This window comes from Heptranchias perlo, chromosome 2 (genome assembly GCF_035084215.1).
Source record: "Heptranchias perlo isolate sHepPer1 chromosome 2, sHepPer1.hap1, whole genome shotgun sequence".
Taxonomy (NCBI): domain Eukaryota; kingdom Metazoa; phylum Chordata; class Chondrichthyes; order Hexanchiformes; family Hexanchidae; genus Heptranchias; species Heptranchias perlo.
The window spans coordinates 97,297,470-97,314,225 of record NC_090326.1 but is presented as its reverse complement, the minus strand read 5'-3'; the positions used below and the strand labels follow the sequence as shown (position 1 = coordinate 97,314,225).

The 16,756-nt window shown below is 39.5% G+C and overlaps 1 protein-coding gene across 1 annotated transcript in view; it reads left to right on the top strand.

The window, feature by feature from the left end:
• galnt12 (UDP-N-acetyl-alpha-D-galactosamine:polypeptide N-acetylgalactosaminyltransferase 12) overlaps window positions 1-16,756 on the top strand; it is a 79,313-nt gene that overhangs the window by 47,703 nt on the left and 14,854 nt on the right. The window contains exons 4-7 of the mRNA XM_068004545.1: window positions 6,486-6,671; window positions 13,613-13,730; window positions 14,826-15,002; window positions 15,877-16,008. Of these exons, the coding sequence (XP_067860646.1) occupies window positions 6,486-6,671; window positions 13,613-13,730; window positions 14,826-15,002; window positions 15,877-16,008 (613 nt within the window). The remainder of the gene's footprint in view (window positions 1-6,485; window positions 6,672-13,612; window positions 13,731-14,825; window positions 15,003-15,876; window positions 16,009-16,756) is intronic.

Below are 16,756 nucleotides of genomic sequence, written 5' to 3'. Positions count from 1 at the left end.
GACCCTTTTATCCTGACTCTTTGTTTTCTGTTAGTTAGCCAATCCTCTATCCATGTCAGTATATTACCCCCAACACCATGAGCTGTTATCTTGTGCAGTAATCTTTTATGTGGCACCTTATCGAATGCCTTTTGGAAATCCAAATATATTGCATCCATTGGTTCCCCTTTATCCACCCTGGCTGTTACTTAGGAACATAGGAACAGGAGTAGGCCATTCAGCCCCTCGTGCCTGCTCCGCCATTTGATAAGATCATGGCTGATCTGTGATCTAACTCCATATACCTGCCTTTGGCCCATATCCCTTAATACCTTTGGTTGCCAAAAAGCTATCTATCTCACATTTAAATTTAGCAATTGAGCTAGTATCAATTGCCGTTTGCAGAAGAGTTCCAAACTTCTACAACCCTTTGTGTGTAGAAATGTTTTCTAATCTCGCTCCTGAACGGTCTGGCTCTAATTTTTAGACTGTGCCCCCTACTCCTAAAATCCCCAACCAGCGGAAATAATTTCTCTCTATCCACCCTATCTGTTCCCCTTAATATCTTTTAAACTTAGATCAGATCACCCCATAACCTTCTAAACTCTAGAGAATACAACCCCAATTTGTGTAATCTCTCCTCATAACTTAAGCCTTGAAGTCCAGGTATCATTCTAGTAAACCTACGCTGCACTCCCTCCAAGGCCAATATGTCCTTCCGAAGGTGCGGTGCCCAGAACTGCTCACAGTACTCCAGATGCGGTCTAACCAGGGTTTTGTATAGCTGCAGCATAACTTCTGCCCCCTTGTACTCTAGTCCTCTAGATATAAAGGCCAACATTCCATTTGCCGCCCTGATTATTTTCTGCACCTATTCATGACACTTAAATGATCTATGTACCTGAACCCCTAAGTCCCTTTGGACATCCACTGAAAGAACTCTAATAAATTTGTCAGACATGATTTCCCCTTCATAAAACCATGTTGACTCTCCTTTATGCTAAAGGCATTTTGTATCAACTTTTCTCCATTTAATCCAAATCTTGAAATTTGGAATCAGATGTCCAAATGGACTCCTCGTTTCAAAATCTTAAATCTGACAATGTTCCCGCAGTAATGAACTGTTTCTTCATTTGCAATGCATCCTGTGATATATGTTCGAATGTATAAACTGTTTGAGCTAGTTTTATTCTTGTATTAATTATGTGCATGCATTACAAAGTTATTGGGCTTTGACTATAGATAAGCTCATACTTATACTGTTTTCCTACTGTATTGTGAACTGTATTCATTCTTATACTGCTTAGTCCTTTATATTGCAGGCTGCTGTGTACAAAACCTCAGCAGGCAATAGCTTTCTAAGGCTCCTCTAGAGGCAGCAGTACTGGTGATGGTAGATGTGAATGGCTGGCATTTACCTATGATGGGTGGGCTTCTCTCTACAGGGCAGCAGTGATTTTCACACCACTGGTTTTTATGGACATTCCTGAATTGTCAGGAAAGGTTTGTAACCAGAAAGAGAAAGTAGTGACTACACATCCTCACTGTTTCTCTAGTGCGGCATTGGTGACTCATCCCATTGCAGAACTGCTACAAGTGGAAGTGGTTCTGCAATACAGAAATGAGTACAAGTTTATTGAGGTATTGATTTACCAACATTCTATTCCCCCTCACCCCAGGAAGCTATAATCAACAGTCACTTGCATAAGAATATATTATATAAGTTTCATAGTTCTAACAACAACTTGCATTTATATAGTGCCTTTAACGTAGTAAAACATCCCAAGGCGCTTCACAGGAGCGATTATCAAACAAAATTTGACACCGAGCCACATGAGATATTTAGGACAGGTGGCCAAAAGCTTTGTCAAAGAGGTAGGGTTTAAGGAGCATCTTAAAGGAGAAGAGAGAGGCGGAGAGGTTTAGGGAGGGAATTCCAGAGCTTAGGGCCTAGGCAGTTGAAGTCATGGCCACCACAGGATGCACTGCAGCAACTCGCCAAGGCTTCTTCGACAGCACCTCCCAAACCCGCGACCTCTACCACCTAGAAGGACAAGGGCAGCAGGCGCATGGGAACAACACCACCTGCACGTTCCCCTCCAAGTCACACACCATCCAGACTTGGAAATATATCGCCGTTCCTTCATTGTCGCTGGGTCAAAATCCTGGAACTCCCTTCCTAACAGCACTGTGGGAGAACCGTCACCACACGGACTGCAGCGGTTCAAGAAGGCGGCTCACCACCACCTTCTCAAGGGCAATTAGGGATGGGCAATAAATGCCGGCATTGCCAGCGACGCCCACATCCCGTGAACGAATAAAAAAAAAAAACAATGGTGGAGCGAAGAAAATCGGTGATGAGCAGGAGGCAAGAATTTGAGGACTGCAGAGATCTTGGAGGGTTGTTGGGCAGGAGGAGGTTACAGAGATAGGGAGGGGCGAGGCCATGGAGGGATTTGAAAACAAGGATGAGAATTTTAAAATGAAGGCGTTCCCGGACCAGGAGCCAATGTAGGTCAGCCAGCCAGGGTGATGGGGGGCGGGGGGTGGGGGAAATGGGATCTGGTGCATGTTCAGGTACGGGCAGCAGAGTTCTGGATGAGTTCAAGTTTATGGAGGATGGAAGATGGGAGACCAGCCAAGAGAACATTGGAATAGTCAAGTCTAGAGGTAACAAAGGCATGGATGAGCAGTAGATGAGCTGAGGCAGGGGCGGAGACTGACGCTATTACAGAGGTGGAAGTAGGTGGTCTTGGTGATGGAGTGGATATGTGGTCGGAAGCTAATCTCGGTCAAATAGGACGCCAAGGTTGCGAATGGTCTGGTTCAGCCTCACACAGTGGCCATGCAGAAGGATGGAGTCAGTGGCCAGGAAACAGTTTGCGGCAGGGAAAGACAATGGTTTCAGTATTCCCAATATATAGTTGGAGGGAAATTTTTGCTCATCCAGTACTAGATGTCGGACAAGCAATGTGACAAATGAGAGACAGTGGAGGGGTCGAGAGAAGTGCTGGTGAGGTAGAGCTGGGTGTCGTCAGCGTACATGTGGAACCTGATGGTATGTTAAAAGGATAGACTAACCGATTAATCCCATGTAATCTTGCAGTGTCAGAGCAGCTACCATTTATTTACCATACGTGACCATTTATGCACTAATGAACTATACAAATAAATGCATCCAAAATGTACATTTTGGGCAAAATAGGTAACTGTGACCGATTTATTGACTCTTGCTGCCGTTTTATTCCTACATTTTAGATAATTATTAGTTTCATCACTAATGGATGGCACCTTTCACATCTTCAGTGTCCCAAAGAGCTACGTAGCCATGAAGTACTTTTGAAGTGTAGTCAATGTTCCATCAGCAAACACAGTAGCTTATTTGAGTACAGCAAGATCCCCACAAACAACATTAGACAAATGACCAGTTAATTTCTTTTTGGTGGTGTTGGTTGAAGGGAAATTATTGCCCAGGACAGCTTTTCTTCAGCAATGCCATAGGATCTTTTATGTCCACTTGAGCAAGCAGATGTCGGTTTAGCGTCTTGTCCAAAGAGCAGCGCCACTGACCATGCACTTCTGGAGTTGCATTTGAACCCATGACCTTCTGACCCATGGTGCGAGTGCTGCCACTAAGCCATGCTGATAGTAAGGGAAAATACACCAGGGGGAGTTTTTATTAAAACCAAATCTTGTTTTCTGCAGTCTTAGACCTGGAAGAAATTTGCAATTTTCTAGCTGGATGGTCACACTGCACCCCAGGGAATATGCTTTGGCAGCTTGGCCATACTAGAATCATAGAAGTTTACAACATGGAAACAGGCCCTTCGGCCCAACATGTCCATGTCGCCCAGTTTATACCACTAAGCTAGTCCCAATTGCCTGCACTTGGCCCATATCCCTCTATACCCATGTAACTGTCCAAATGCTTTTTAAAAGACAAAATTGTACCCGCCTCTACTACTGCCTCTGGCAGCTCGTTCCAGACATTCACCACCCTTTGAGTGAAAAAATTGCCCCTCTGGACCCTTTTGTATCTCTCCCCTCTCACCTTAAATCGATGCCCCCTCGTTATAGACTCCCCTACCTTTGGGAAAAGATTTTGACTGTCGACCTTATCTATGCCCCTCATTATTTTATAGACTCCTATAAGATCACCCCTAAACCTCCTACTCTCCAGGGAAAAAAGTCTCAGCCTATCCAACCTCTCCCTATAAGTCAAACCATCAAGTCCCGGTAGCATCCTAGTAAATCTTTTCTGCACTCTTTCTAGTTTAATAATATCTAGTTGAGGAACCAGATCATCAGAAATGCAGGAAGGGGCTAGTGAGACATTGGCAAAGTATTTCTGACCTTGACTTTTTTTTGAATATCCATGTATTCTCTCTTTTGGGATTGCATCTAACCAGCTGAAATGCTTGATAAATTTAGGTTCAGGTCCATGAAGAACCTGCCCAGTTTTTCTGACAATTTCAGAAATCATCTTTTCCTATATGTTTGCTTTGTTTATTGGGAGGGAAGTGGTCAAAGAATTTTGATGGCTTCCTTAACTCTGTTTAGTTTCTTAATTATCTGTAGCTTTCAGTAATTGTTGGCCCTGGCAGAGTGGTAGCATTCACACCCGATTTAAGCCCCACTCCAGAGACTTGAGCACATAATCTAGGCTGAAGCTTAAGTGCAGTACTGAGGGACTGCTGCATTGTTGGAGGTGTCTTCTTTTGGGTGAGATGTGAAAACCAAAGCCTTGTCCACCCTCTCAGGTGGATGTGATAATCAAAGGAGTTCTCCAGGTGATATAAGAACATAAGAAATAGGAGCAGGAGTAGGCCATACAGCCCTTGAGCCTGCTCTGCCATTCAATCAGATCATGGCTGATCTTCGACCTCAGTATGACCTGGCCAATATTTATCCCTCAACTGACTTATCTAAAATAGATTATCTGGTCAATTATCTTATTACTGATTCTATGTGCAAATTGACAGATGCTTTTCCCTAATTCATTTCTCTACCTTAATATAGTCTCAACATTCAAAAGTACTTAATCAGCTATGAAGTTCTTTAGGACATACTGAGGTCGAGAACTGATGTATAAGTACAACTTATTTTATCTCCTCAGGACTGTTAAATTGGATAGTTATGCGAAGTTTCTGCATTTCATTTTTGTTTTTACTTTATAATGCAGGACTTGGGAATCTTCCTCTCCTATTCTACAGCATGGCTTCTCTCTATAATGGTGAAAGTATTATTGCAACTCTTGCTGCCTCTGGCTGACATGGTTGATATGTTAGCCAATGAGTTTCGCCAGTTTGGGCTATGGACTTCACCATGGCCACCCACAATGCATTGTAATTAACTGCCAGGGTAATTTGTGGATCAGAATTGGTCTAATGGCAATTGGAATAATTTGTGAGACCTTGCTGTGCGTAAATTGGCTGCCGCGTTTCTTATATTACAACAGTGACTACACTTCAAAAAATACTGCATTGACTGTGAAGCGCTTTGGGATGTCCTGAGTCTTTTTTCTTGCCATACCATTTCTTTCTTTCTCCTCTTTGTACTCATTCATTTCCTCCTCCTCCAAGATGGAACACTTTGCCATTGTGAAAGGCTCTAACTACGAGTGTGATGGAGAATTGGTCTAATGGGAGTTGATGTACAATTTATATGGTTTCAAGTTCCACTGGTAAAGCTGCTGGTCTGTCTGAAGGGGTAATGAAGGAATTGCATAATAGAATAGGCTATATGGTTCAAACCATTATTTGAGCCCAAGAGTGACGATAGGCAGACAGCTTCATAGGTTTTAAATGGTTGACGAGGTGGTATCTACAAACAGTCAGGTTATATAATAACTGACTAGCTATACCCGGCATAAATAAATGAAGGATCAGGTCCAGTACAAGTGTTTTTTTTAAAAAAAATCAAATAAAGCCAAAGTAGAAATTGAATTAAGAAAAATTTGTTACTGGGACAAATAAAACAGCAATTTATAAGGTTCATGAAATGTACTGTAGGATAATGAAAATGACCCTCTAGTAAAGTGAGGACTGCCACTCTAATATGCTATTGATTATTTTGTGACTTCATTTTTCCATAGAGACCTTTTTGGTTTTACCTCAGTAAAACCAATGTTCCATGGGTATTAAGTGGTCACAAACTGGGAAGCTGTGCATCTTTATTTCCTTGCATTACGTTTAAAGCAACCTGTTAAACTGATTGAAGTTACTATGCCTTTTTTCCAATACAGTAGATCACAAATGGGTAAAAGTTGGTTGACAGGGTGTTTACCATAAGATGCTGTTTAAGGTTCATTTTGTTTTTTTAGTGTTCCTTTCATACCCCCTCCCTAGTAATGAACAGCTATGTATTAAATGTGAAGTGTGGATACCGATAATACAGTATTATTTGGCAGCATTTTAACTTGAAACAAGAACCGTTACAATGATTGGAGATATACAGGGCATTTCTGTGACTTGTGCTGGTGCTTGATTTGAGTTTTCTTTTGACAGAATTTATGAGGATGAAACTGCTGTGGTATGTCCTGTGATTGACGTCATTGAATGGAATACTTTTGAGTTCCTGGGAAATTCAGGAGAGCCTCAGATTGGTGGGTTTGACTGGAGGCTAGTCTTTACCTGGCACATGATTCCTGAACATGAGCGGAAACGCAGGCGATCCCCAATTGACGTTATTAGGTGAGTTGCAGATCAAGGTTACATATAGGACTTGATGAATCCAATACTTACTACAATTCTTGCACCAGTTCACTAAAGTCCAAGTGTGTAACATGACCCTAAAAACAAATTAATGAGAATTTATTTTGCTTGGTTCCTTTGAAATGTAGCTTTCTAGAAACGGTTAGTGCATTGGAGCATGAGTAAGTTAGCATCTCAGCATATATACAACTTGAATTATTAGATAGCATGACTGGACCCAGTCAGTTCTAACTGTAATGAGAGCAGATGTATTTCCAGATTGATCCTAGTGATTGCAGAGATTACAAGTGCCTGGACAATTTTCTTTGAGGTTCCACAGGGTAAGCCCGGAGCCTTCCTATGGCCTATTCCATCCTTCAATGACTCCATTGATTAACTTTATTTGAATTGCTGTGTATAAGAGACACAGTTCCAGACTAACTGGGAGAGTTTCACAGACCGATGAAACAGTATTTAAAGCCCCATTACTGATGATGCATATGGATTTTTTTGGGGGGTTGGCTAGGTACTGCTTTAGTATATCTTGTACTCCTGGCATAAATATGTAGACCTAGCTTAAGCAATGGCAATGCTTGTGATGCTGTTTGGTCATGATTTTGGAGAGGATTGATGACTCTGCACATATCTGCAATGTTGCAGAAGTTTGATTCTAGCTTGGCAAATACCAGTTTTATCCAGTCCAATGTGTCTTAATAGTTTTGGGCTCTGCAGGGAGTTTTCTTGTTATATTAGAGCTATAAACTGTTCGTTTAAGTACCTATAAAACATGTGTTTAAAGCTAGATTCAAATTTATCCAAACTTAGAGACTCTTTCATAACAGTCAATTGGAGTATGTTGAGCACCTTTTATTTATGGCTGTATGATTATTAACAAACACTAAACATTTTTTAGTATGGGGCAAATTTATTCCAAGGCCTAAGATTAGCACAAATGTGCAATTTAAAAATAGGGAATCACTGACTACCAAAATAAAAGTAACTGTATTCTGGTCTATTTTAAAGCCTGGATGCTATTTTAAAGTGTGCATTTGTTTGAAACAGGCTCACAATGAATTATGTTTAAGTATTTTACAACACCAAGTTATAGTCCAGCAATTTTATTTTAAATTCACAAGCTTTCGGAGGCTTCCTCCTTCGTCAGGTGAACGATTTTCACATCGTTCACCTGACGAAGGAGGAAGCCTCCGAAAGCTTGTGAATTTAAAATAAAATTGCTGGACTATAACTTGGTGTTGTAAAATTGTTTACAATTGTCAACCCCAGTCCATCACCGGCATCTCCACATTATGTTTAAGTATGTGAGAGCACTTCTTGTGATTGACTTTTTGTGTTTTTTAGGTATGTGGGCTTTTCTTTCTTTTTTCATGGGGATATTTTTGTGATCATTGGTGACATTTAGTTTTATAGATGTTGCAGTGTTTCCTTTGACTTACTAATTTAGTTTATTTTTATACTGTAGAAGCTACTGGCATTTGAACACAGTTGTGTTCAATCCAGTGTGTGAAATAGATCATAAATTGAAATGCAGATTGATGGAAAATGGATCATACATCTTTGCATCTGCTTTATTAATATCAAATCTACAGTTTGCAATTCTGACATTGTGTGTGTCATACATTCTAAGGTGTTATAACATCCCAACAAATATCTGAATGTTATGCTGCAATGGTAAAGAAAATGAGGTTTGCACACTTCAATTCACGGTGACCATTACAAAAACACATCAGGAAAAAAATTCTAATTAAGCAGCCATTATGTAGGATATTGTCTAGAAATGTCAGGGTTTAATAGTTTTTAAACTTTAGTCATTCTCTTGTATATTATTGATGTAATGTGTCTCTATACTAATCAATATTGGTTTTCCAAGAACTGCAGCACTTGCCCGAAAGTAGTTGCAAGGTTGTTTTTCTCCCTTTGACTCTAAACCGAGATGTGCTCCCTGTGGCTGTACTTTGTGTTCATTGTGCTTTGTAATATATTCAATATTGCCTTTTCTTCAGCATATTTTTAGAAAGGAAATGTGGTGGAAAACTTCCTATTTAAAAATAAAACAAGCTGCCCTCCAGCCCTAACAGATAAAGCAGCAATATCTGTATCTGCATTGTATATACTAATAGTTTGGAGAATGCTACAAGGCAGTAACATAGTTGAAGGGATTTGCAGAATCTGTATTGCAGGAGTAGACCTTAAGAAGTTTATATTTTCTGAAACCAAGATTGTGATACTGTAATTCCTTCCCAACTTTTTTCTTAAAATGTGAAATTTCATTTTTGTTGTAATACATGAATCGCTACACTTTGATCATTTCCACATTCATCGTTGAAATCATGTTGCTTTGTCTTTCATACATGCAACTTCTTTATGCAGCCAGCAGTTACCACATCTTAACTTTTTGTTTCTGTGTTCGGTACTTTCCCATTCAAAGTAACCTATTTGATTTCACTATCTCCTCTGATCTTGTATGGAACTCTCTCATCTAAAGCTACGTCCTGGAAGCCTGATTTCCTCTCGGGACTCTTAATTCTCTTCAAAGCCTGAGTTCGCCTAAGACTTGGATTATACTCCCATAACTGGGCAGGCTTCTCTAGCATCTCTGTCACAAATCTGAACTTTCTATTAAGATACATGTAAGCTACTGAGTGAGTTAGCCTTTTCTTGCCAAAATAATCATCAGAAGTCAAATTATGAACTAACATTTCTTTATAAACACACTAATACAATTAGCTGCATCTTAATATTAGACAGTAAAAATACATAAGGTATTTGGGTGGATATTATTAAGAGACAGAATTTACAGCACAGAAACTATGTAATTAATCTGAGGTTACAAAAACAGTTCACGTGTACCACAGTAACTCGGCATCAGCTGGGCTCTACCTATTGCAGGTTGATACAATGTCCATAAGCTAACAGCTTTGAATAGCAAGTCTATTTGATATATTGTAGTCTAATTAGATTATCATCATCTTATTGCTGATCAGCTCACAACTTCAGCAATGATTCCAGGAGCTTTTGCAACCTCGTCCTTCTGAGTTGGCATAGTAGAGTCGCTTGTCTCTTCTCCCTCTGGGACGCTTGTGCTTGTCTCCAGGATGTTCGCAATGAGTCTCTGTCGCAGTATTTCTTCCTTCTTCCAATGACTGTTCTCTCTCTGTAGAACCAATCTCGCTTCTGTTTTCAGGAACTTAACTCTTGCATACAAGTGATAGGCAAATAATTCAGCATTTCTTTGGGTAGTAGAGTTCTTAAAGTCTCTCTGACCTGTAACCTCTTTTACCTTTATACATTTAATCCATTTGAACTCCTTTGATATAATTTCAACTGTAGCCCTGCCTGGATCCCTTCTCTGACCCTCAAATGCCATCAAAGTATGTGCTCTACGGTTGTCCACAGCTGCTTTCCCTGCCTCACTGGCACCTTGCACCTGCCACTGAAAAATGTGGCCTGAGGTCCTTGGCGTCTACCTTCTCTGACATGCCAACCATTGCCTTCCTTCCCTGTTGTGCCACCAACCACCTTGCACCCATAAGGAAAGAAAGAGATGCAAAAGATGACAGAGGGGACAAAAGAGCAAGAGGAGAATAGAGAGAGAGAAGCAGAAAATGAGAGAGACACATGGAGAAACAGCAACACCAAGATAATACGTACAACTACAAGAGAAACTATATGTTTCAACTTCTCATGGACAGTGCAGGAGATCTACTAGTATATTGAGAAGAATTGTATCTTCCTGAGTTCCAGAAGTAATGTAAATGCCTAAGAGGATCTGTGAGATGATGGTGTTTCAAAGTTTTGAATTTTCTCCTGCCTTCAATCCTCTCCATCATTTAATACTGTTGTGATATAAAATGGTGTGAAATAGGCCCTTAAAATGTCATCTTCATTTGCTATTTGGAATTTGTTGCATTATCTCTTGTCTGCTGTTTGTTGAACAGCTGCAACGTAGTGAGTATTTTATTGATAGACTTGACGTATGAATACTTGAGGCAAAACACAAAGTATGTTCTATCTTTTAATAATGGTTATTACAGAAGAAAGTATGTGGGAGAATCTGTCAATTTTTATATTATCCCCTGAACAACATTATATCAAGACTGGTGGGTCTAATAAATTTGCTAGTAATTTGAAAGCATACACCACATCGCTCTGTATCTGTCTCTTGGTAGGGTTTGAAATACTGATGTGGGGTATTTCTGCACTCCACCCTCCTGGTTCATGCTTGGAGGAATAAGTCTACTGTAAAATAACATGGACCACAGAGATAACATGTTGAGAGTAGTCACAAGCATTGTTTTTTCACCATTTAATAAAAATGCTCTTGTAGAGTTTTGTCATTCTTATGAAATTAAAGATGTCCTTTTTCTCCCTTTAAGGCAGTGACTGATGCTGAAAAACATATCCACAGTCACTTCCATGTGTGAGTGTTGGCAGACTACTTGACCATTGGGAATATCATAGCACTGCTGGATCCTCTCCACATCCAACATTCACATATTTCAGCAGGTCTCACTAGATAGCAATCAAGACTGAGAAGCTAGCCTGACTTTTACCCTCTCCACCCAGACCCAGGATGCTGATGCCAAATGTAGTGCCTAAAGGGTTGTTTTGGCTCAGATCAGCTAACTCTGCACAGACCAGATTGACACTAGAGCCTTCTATATCACAGTGGAATTTTTAAGCTCTGGTAGCATTTAAGAATACAGATTCTTTCCACCTCCACCTCCTCCTCCCCCACAGAACTAATGATACACCAAAAGCCAGCCCTTATAATGAGTTCTTCTAATTTTTGTGTGAAATTAAAGTGCAGTCTGCTGTGTGCGTCCATGGAGAGACTTGTGTTTTATTTTGCGATTTTAAAAATACACCAACTTGCCAGCTAATTAAGATGGAGTGATAATGCATTGAGAAATTCAAATAAGATGCCTTCATATGTGATATTTGTTTGCCACAGTGGACATCTGGCCTCGAACTTTTACTGAGGGACATAGTTGATAAAGGAATTTGTTTGATGAACATGCATATTCTTCCTCCCCAAAATACATCCCAGAGAATATATTTTTCACTCAATGTAATGCTTTACTTTTCACATGGTCTTTGAGTAGAAATGCACAACAGATTACTGTTGTGAGAAACGATCATCTCCAAATGAGCAGACCTGAAGCCGACGCATGAGGAAGGTGGAGGCAGGGTCATTGAATATTTTTAAGGCTGAGTTAGATAGATTCCTGATTAACAAGGGAGTCAAAGGTTATGGTAGGTAGACTGGAAAGTAGGGTTGAGCTCACAATCAGATCAGCCATGATCTTATCAAATGGCAGAGCAGGCTTGAGGGGCAGAATGGCCTACTCCTGCTCTTAGTTCGTATGTTTAAATAACTATGCTGATAATCTTTGGATCAATTGTTTTACCATCGGTTTATTCAGGAAAGATCTCATGCTGTTCTTTTCCTGAAAAAAAGCAATGGTTCCATGCTGCCTTCATCATTAGATCTGTGTTTTGCTTTTCCTTTGAGTTTTATTCATAGTTTTGATAGTGGTATCTACAAGTGCAATGTATAAATACAAATTTAGTGTTTAATAAAAATATAATGTTTTAATGTGTTCCTCAATCTGTGTCCAAGTATATTGAAGTTTTGAAATGGTTTTAGAGACTATATTAACATTGTATAAAATTTTCTTAACATCACATAATCATAGTGTGCATTTATATGAACTAGTCTAATAAGCATGTGACCTAAAATTAACTATCTGAAATTAATACTTGAAATATTTCAAATATTAGTTTATAATCAGCACAACCAATTCTTTGAAGGGTTGGCATTTAGGAAATTGCTAGACTGGCCTATAGATGCTCATAGGAACATAGAAAATAGGAGCAGGAGTAGGCCATTCGGCCCTTCAAGCCTGCTCCGCCATTCAATATGATCATGGCTGATCCTCTATCTCAATACCATATTCCTGCTCTCTCCCCATACCCCTTAATGCCTTTTGTGTCTAGAAATCTGTCTAGCTCCTTCTTAAATATATGCAGTGACTTGGCCTCCACAGCCTTCTGTGTTAGAGAATTCCACAAGTTCACCACCCTTTGAGTGAAGAAATTTCTCCTCATCTCATTCCTAAATGACCTACCCCATATCCTGAGACTGTGACCCCTTGTTCTGGACCCCCCAGCCAGGGGAAACATCCTCCCTGCATCCAGTCTGTTTACCCCTGTCAGAATTTTATATGTTTCAATGAGATCCCCTCATTGTTCTAAACTCGAGTGAATACAGGCTGAGTCGACCCAATCTCTCCTCATACGACAGTCCTGCCATCCCAGGGATCAGTCTGGTGAATCTTCGCTACACTCCCTCAATGGCAAGTATATCCTTTCTTAGGTAAGGAGACCAAAACTGCACACAATACTCCAGATATGGTCTCACCAAGGCCCTGTATAACTGCAGTAAGACATCCTCGCTCCTGTAATCACATCCTCTTGCAATGAAGGCCAACATATCATTTGCCTTCCTAACTGCTAGCTGCACCTGCATGTTTGCTTTCAGTAACTGGTGTACAAGGACACCTAGGTCCCTTTGTTCATCAACGTTCCCCAATCTATCACCATTTAAATAATACTCTGCCTTTCTGTTTTTCCTTCCGAAGTGGATAACTTCACATTTATTCACATTATACTGCATCAGCCATGTATTTGCCCATTCACTCAACTTGTCTAAATCGCCTTGAAGCCTCTTTGCATCCTCCTCGCAACTCATGATCCCACCTAGTTTTGTGTCATCAGCAAACTTGGAGATATTATATTTGGTTCCCTCTAAACAGATAAACATAAATATTGATTATTACTTGGATGGCTCATGAATTTTACTGATTAGAATCCAGTCCAAAAGTTATTTCTAAATAATTGAAGTAGCTCTGTCTCAACAGGTCTCCCACCATGGCTGGAGGGTTATTTGCTGTCAGCAAGAAGTACTTTGAGTACCTGGGCACGTATGACACTGGGATGGAGGTCTGGGGAGGAGAGAACCTGGAATTTTCCTTCAGAGTAAGAACTTAACTTGTCCTTCAATTGGAAGTGTAGAATTTTAAATTGAAAGTTATTCCTTTGTTGATGCTTTGGAGGATAAGGTAGGGTGGTCTAGGGTTAATTTTCTGGAAGAGAACTGTCCTGCTAAAGATACTGCTTCAGTAATGGTTATGACATGTATTTAATCTTCCTCTACAGTGCAGTACGGTAGGAGATGGGGTAGGGAATGGGGTGGCTGTGGGCATGGGAAGAAAATAAATTTTAAAACAATGTGTTTTGAATCACCACATCATAGCAAAATACCAGTTTGGAGGCTAAGATTACTAAGTTCTTATCAAATATGTTTACAGAAATTAAGGTGTACAGGATTTCTGTAGACAAGTTTCCTGATAAACCTGTGATTTAGTTACCTTGCCTCACTTCCTGACTTAACAAAAGAATTGAAGTTGATGCCATTGGATTTGGTATCTCTGTGCACCAGCTATTCGTATTTCAGTTCAATTTTTAATTAAACCATTTTTATTAAGGGTTCATTTAATTATAAACTATGACTGCTGTTTATGTACCAGTACCCAAAAATTATGCTAGCATTTATAATAAATCATCATGATATATAATACATATATTGGATTCTGTGAACGTATTTGGCACAAAGCAACTCCTTGCAAACAACACTATTTTAATGCCTTACGTGAAGGTGCAGTAGTGGCTCTCCCGCTAGCTAAATGTTGTAAATCCACTGCTTGGTGTGGTAGTGAGTTGTACAGGCCAGGAGAGTCCTGGGTTTGATCCCTAGCTTGTGTGGAGTTTGCTGATCTCAATCGCTGCAGTGGTGGGGAAGCTACAATTAGTCTCAGCATCTGGGGTAGGAATGAGAAAAATTGGCCAGTGTTCCTGTCCTAATTATCATTAGTTCACTTCCTCCATCCCCCAAAAGCCATTTTACAAATGGTCAGGTTTAAAGAACCATAGCTTGGAAAATGATCAGTTTTGAGCAAGTCCAGAAAATATTGAAACATTCTTGATGTAAGGAATGGGAGTATAAAATATTGGTTAATGTACAAAATGAATTTGTACATATGCTGACTGTCAAAGCAACTTGCATTTTTTCAGATTTGGCAGTGTGGGGGTTTCCTAGAAATACATCCCTGTTCTCATGTAGGCCATGTTTTTCCTAAACAAGCTCCTTATTCAAGGAGTAAGGCCCTGGCAAACAGCGTTCGTGCTGCAGAGGTCTGGATGGATGAATATAAGGATCTGTACTTTCACAGGAATCCACATGCCCGTTTGGTGAGTATGACACCACTAAAGTTGTATACTTAGCATAGGAAAGTGTTCAAATATGAACAGTGTACAATAGGTGATTAAAAAAATTAAAGCATTGTACCTGTTTTAGGAGTTGAACTTGATCGTTGTGTATAAAGAGAACCACTTTCTGATTTATTGAAGTTGATTTAATCTTTAAAGTTCGGAAACTAGAATTAACTCAAATGACAGGAAGCTTTTGGTATGCTGCACTGTATTTGGATGGGGTGGGGAATCAGCATTAATTAATACACCACAAGGGTCAAAAACCTGATGGCATGTAAGTTTTGAAGACAAAATTTTAAAGAAAAAGAAAAATTTAAGATGCAGAGAAATCAGAAAATGAAATCAAAAATTTCACGAGCTTGAAAGAAAACATTTAGCAAGACGAAACTGTAAAAAAATCCATTGTACTTTTTTCCCTAGCTCTCTGCACATTTTTGAGTTTAATTCATAAAATAGGTACACTTGTGAAAATGGAGTGATTATTACTGTGCTGTGATTTTATATTAGAAGGTACATACTTTTATTTAAATACTCATGCAAAGCAAAAAGGTGGTATAAGGGTCCATTTTGCTTTAGTCACAATTTAAGCTTTCCCACCTATTAGTTGATTATATAAATTTTTGTGTTATGAGCTATACTTCAATATTTTGGAAGTGCTGTTTTATCACCTATTGTAGGATTTTGCATGGGAGTCGAGGATGTTTTTTGTTTAGACAGTGGACATTAAGGTATCATTTAAGCTGGTTTAAAAATGGTACAAATTGAAAAGGCAAAAAGATTTTGGATTCCATTGAATGCTCTTGAAGTTACCATAACATGGTTTTAATTTTTTTCTACATTTGCTGATTTGCAGGAGCCTTATGGTGATGTAACAGAGAGGAGACAGCTCAGAGAGAAGCTACAGTGTAAAAACTTCAAATGGTTCTTAGATAATGTTTACCCAGATATCCATGTACCTGAGGATCGATCAGGTTTCTATGGCATGGTAAATATATTGTGCTGTTTCTGGACAATGCCACCTTGTCCCCATCCCCATGTATGGACAAACAAATACATAGTGGTCTTGCCCATCTGTCAATTGTTTTGTCTGAACCCAAAAACTTTACAGATCTTCACTGAACTTTTACACTTAAACTACTTGAAGGATAAGCTGCATTCTTTCAAAGTTCAGTTTGGTTGAATAAAATTTAATGGTTTCTCTACTTGCAGTTTGAAGAATTTCTGGGCAGTCAGAACATCCACTGTAGAAGTTTGGGAGCATATTTTATGTTTTGTTGCTGTCCGTCTTGCTATTTGTGAACAGGAAATGATCACCTGACTAACTCAAAAATGCTTCTGATTTTGTGCAAACCTATGTTCTTCCTTAACAAATGTCATAGAATCCCACTATTTAACAGTTTTCCTCATATCAGCACTGGAGGTTGAACATTGACATTTCGGCCAGCACTCAAGTCAGGATATAATGTAGATTAGATATACTAAAGCTCCTTTTACTTCCTTCACTGTACCTTTATACATTATCTGAACCCCTGAAGAGCATCTTTTGCTGTAGCAATGTGAATTTTTACATTGGCCACTCTATCCAACTTGATGGACTTTTGAGGAAAATTACCAATTTGTGCTGTATTGCAGGCAATTTTATCGTGTAGGTTAGAAACTTTTATTTCAACAGTCTAGGCTGGAGTCAGACAAAGAGGCCATGGATTAAAGGACAATGTGTTAAATAGCTATCA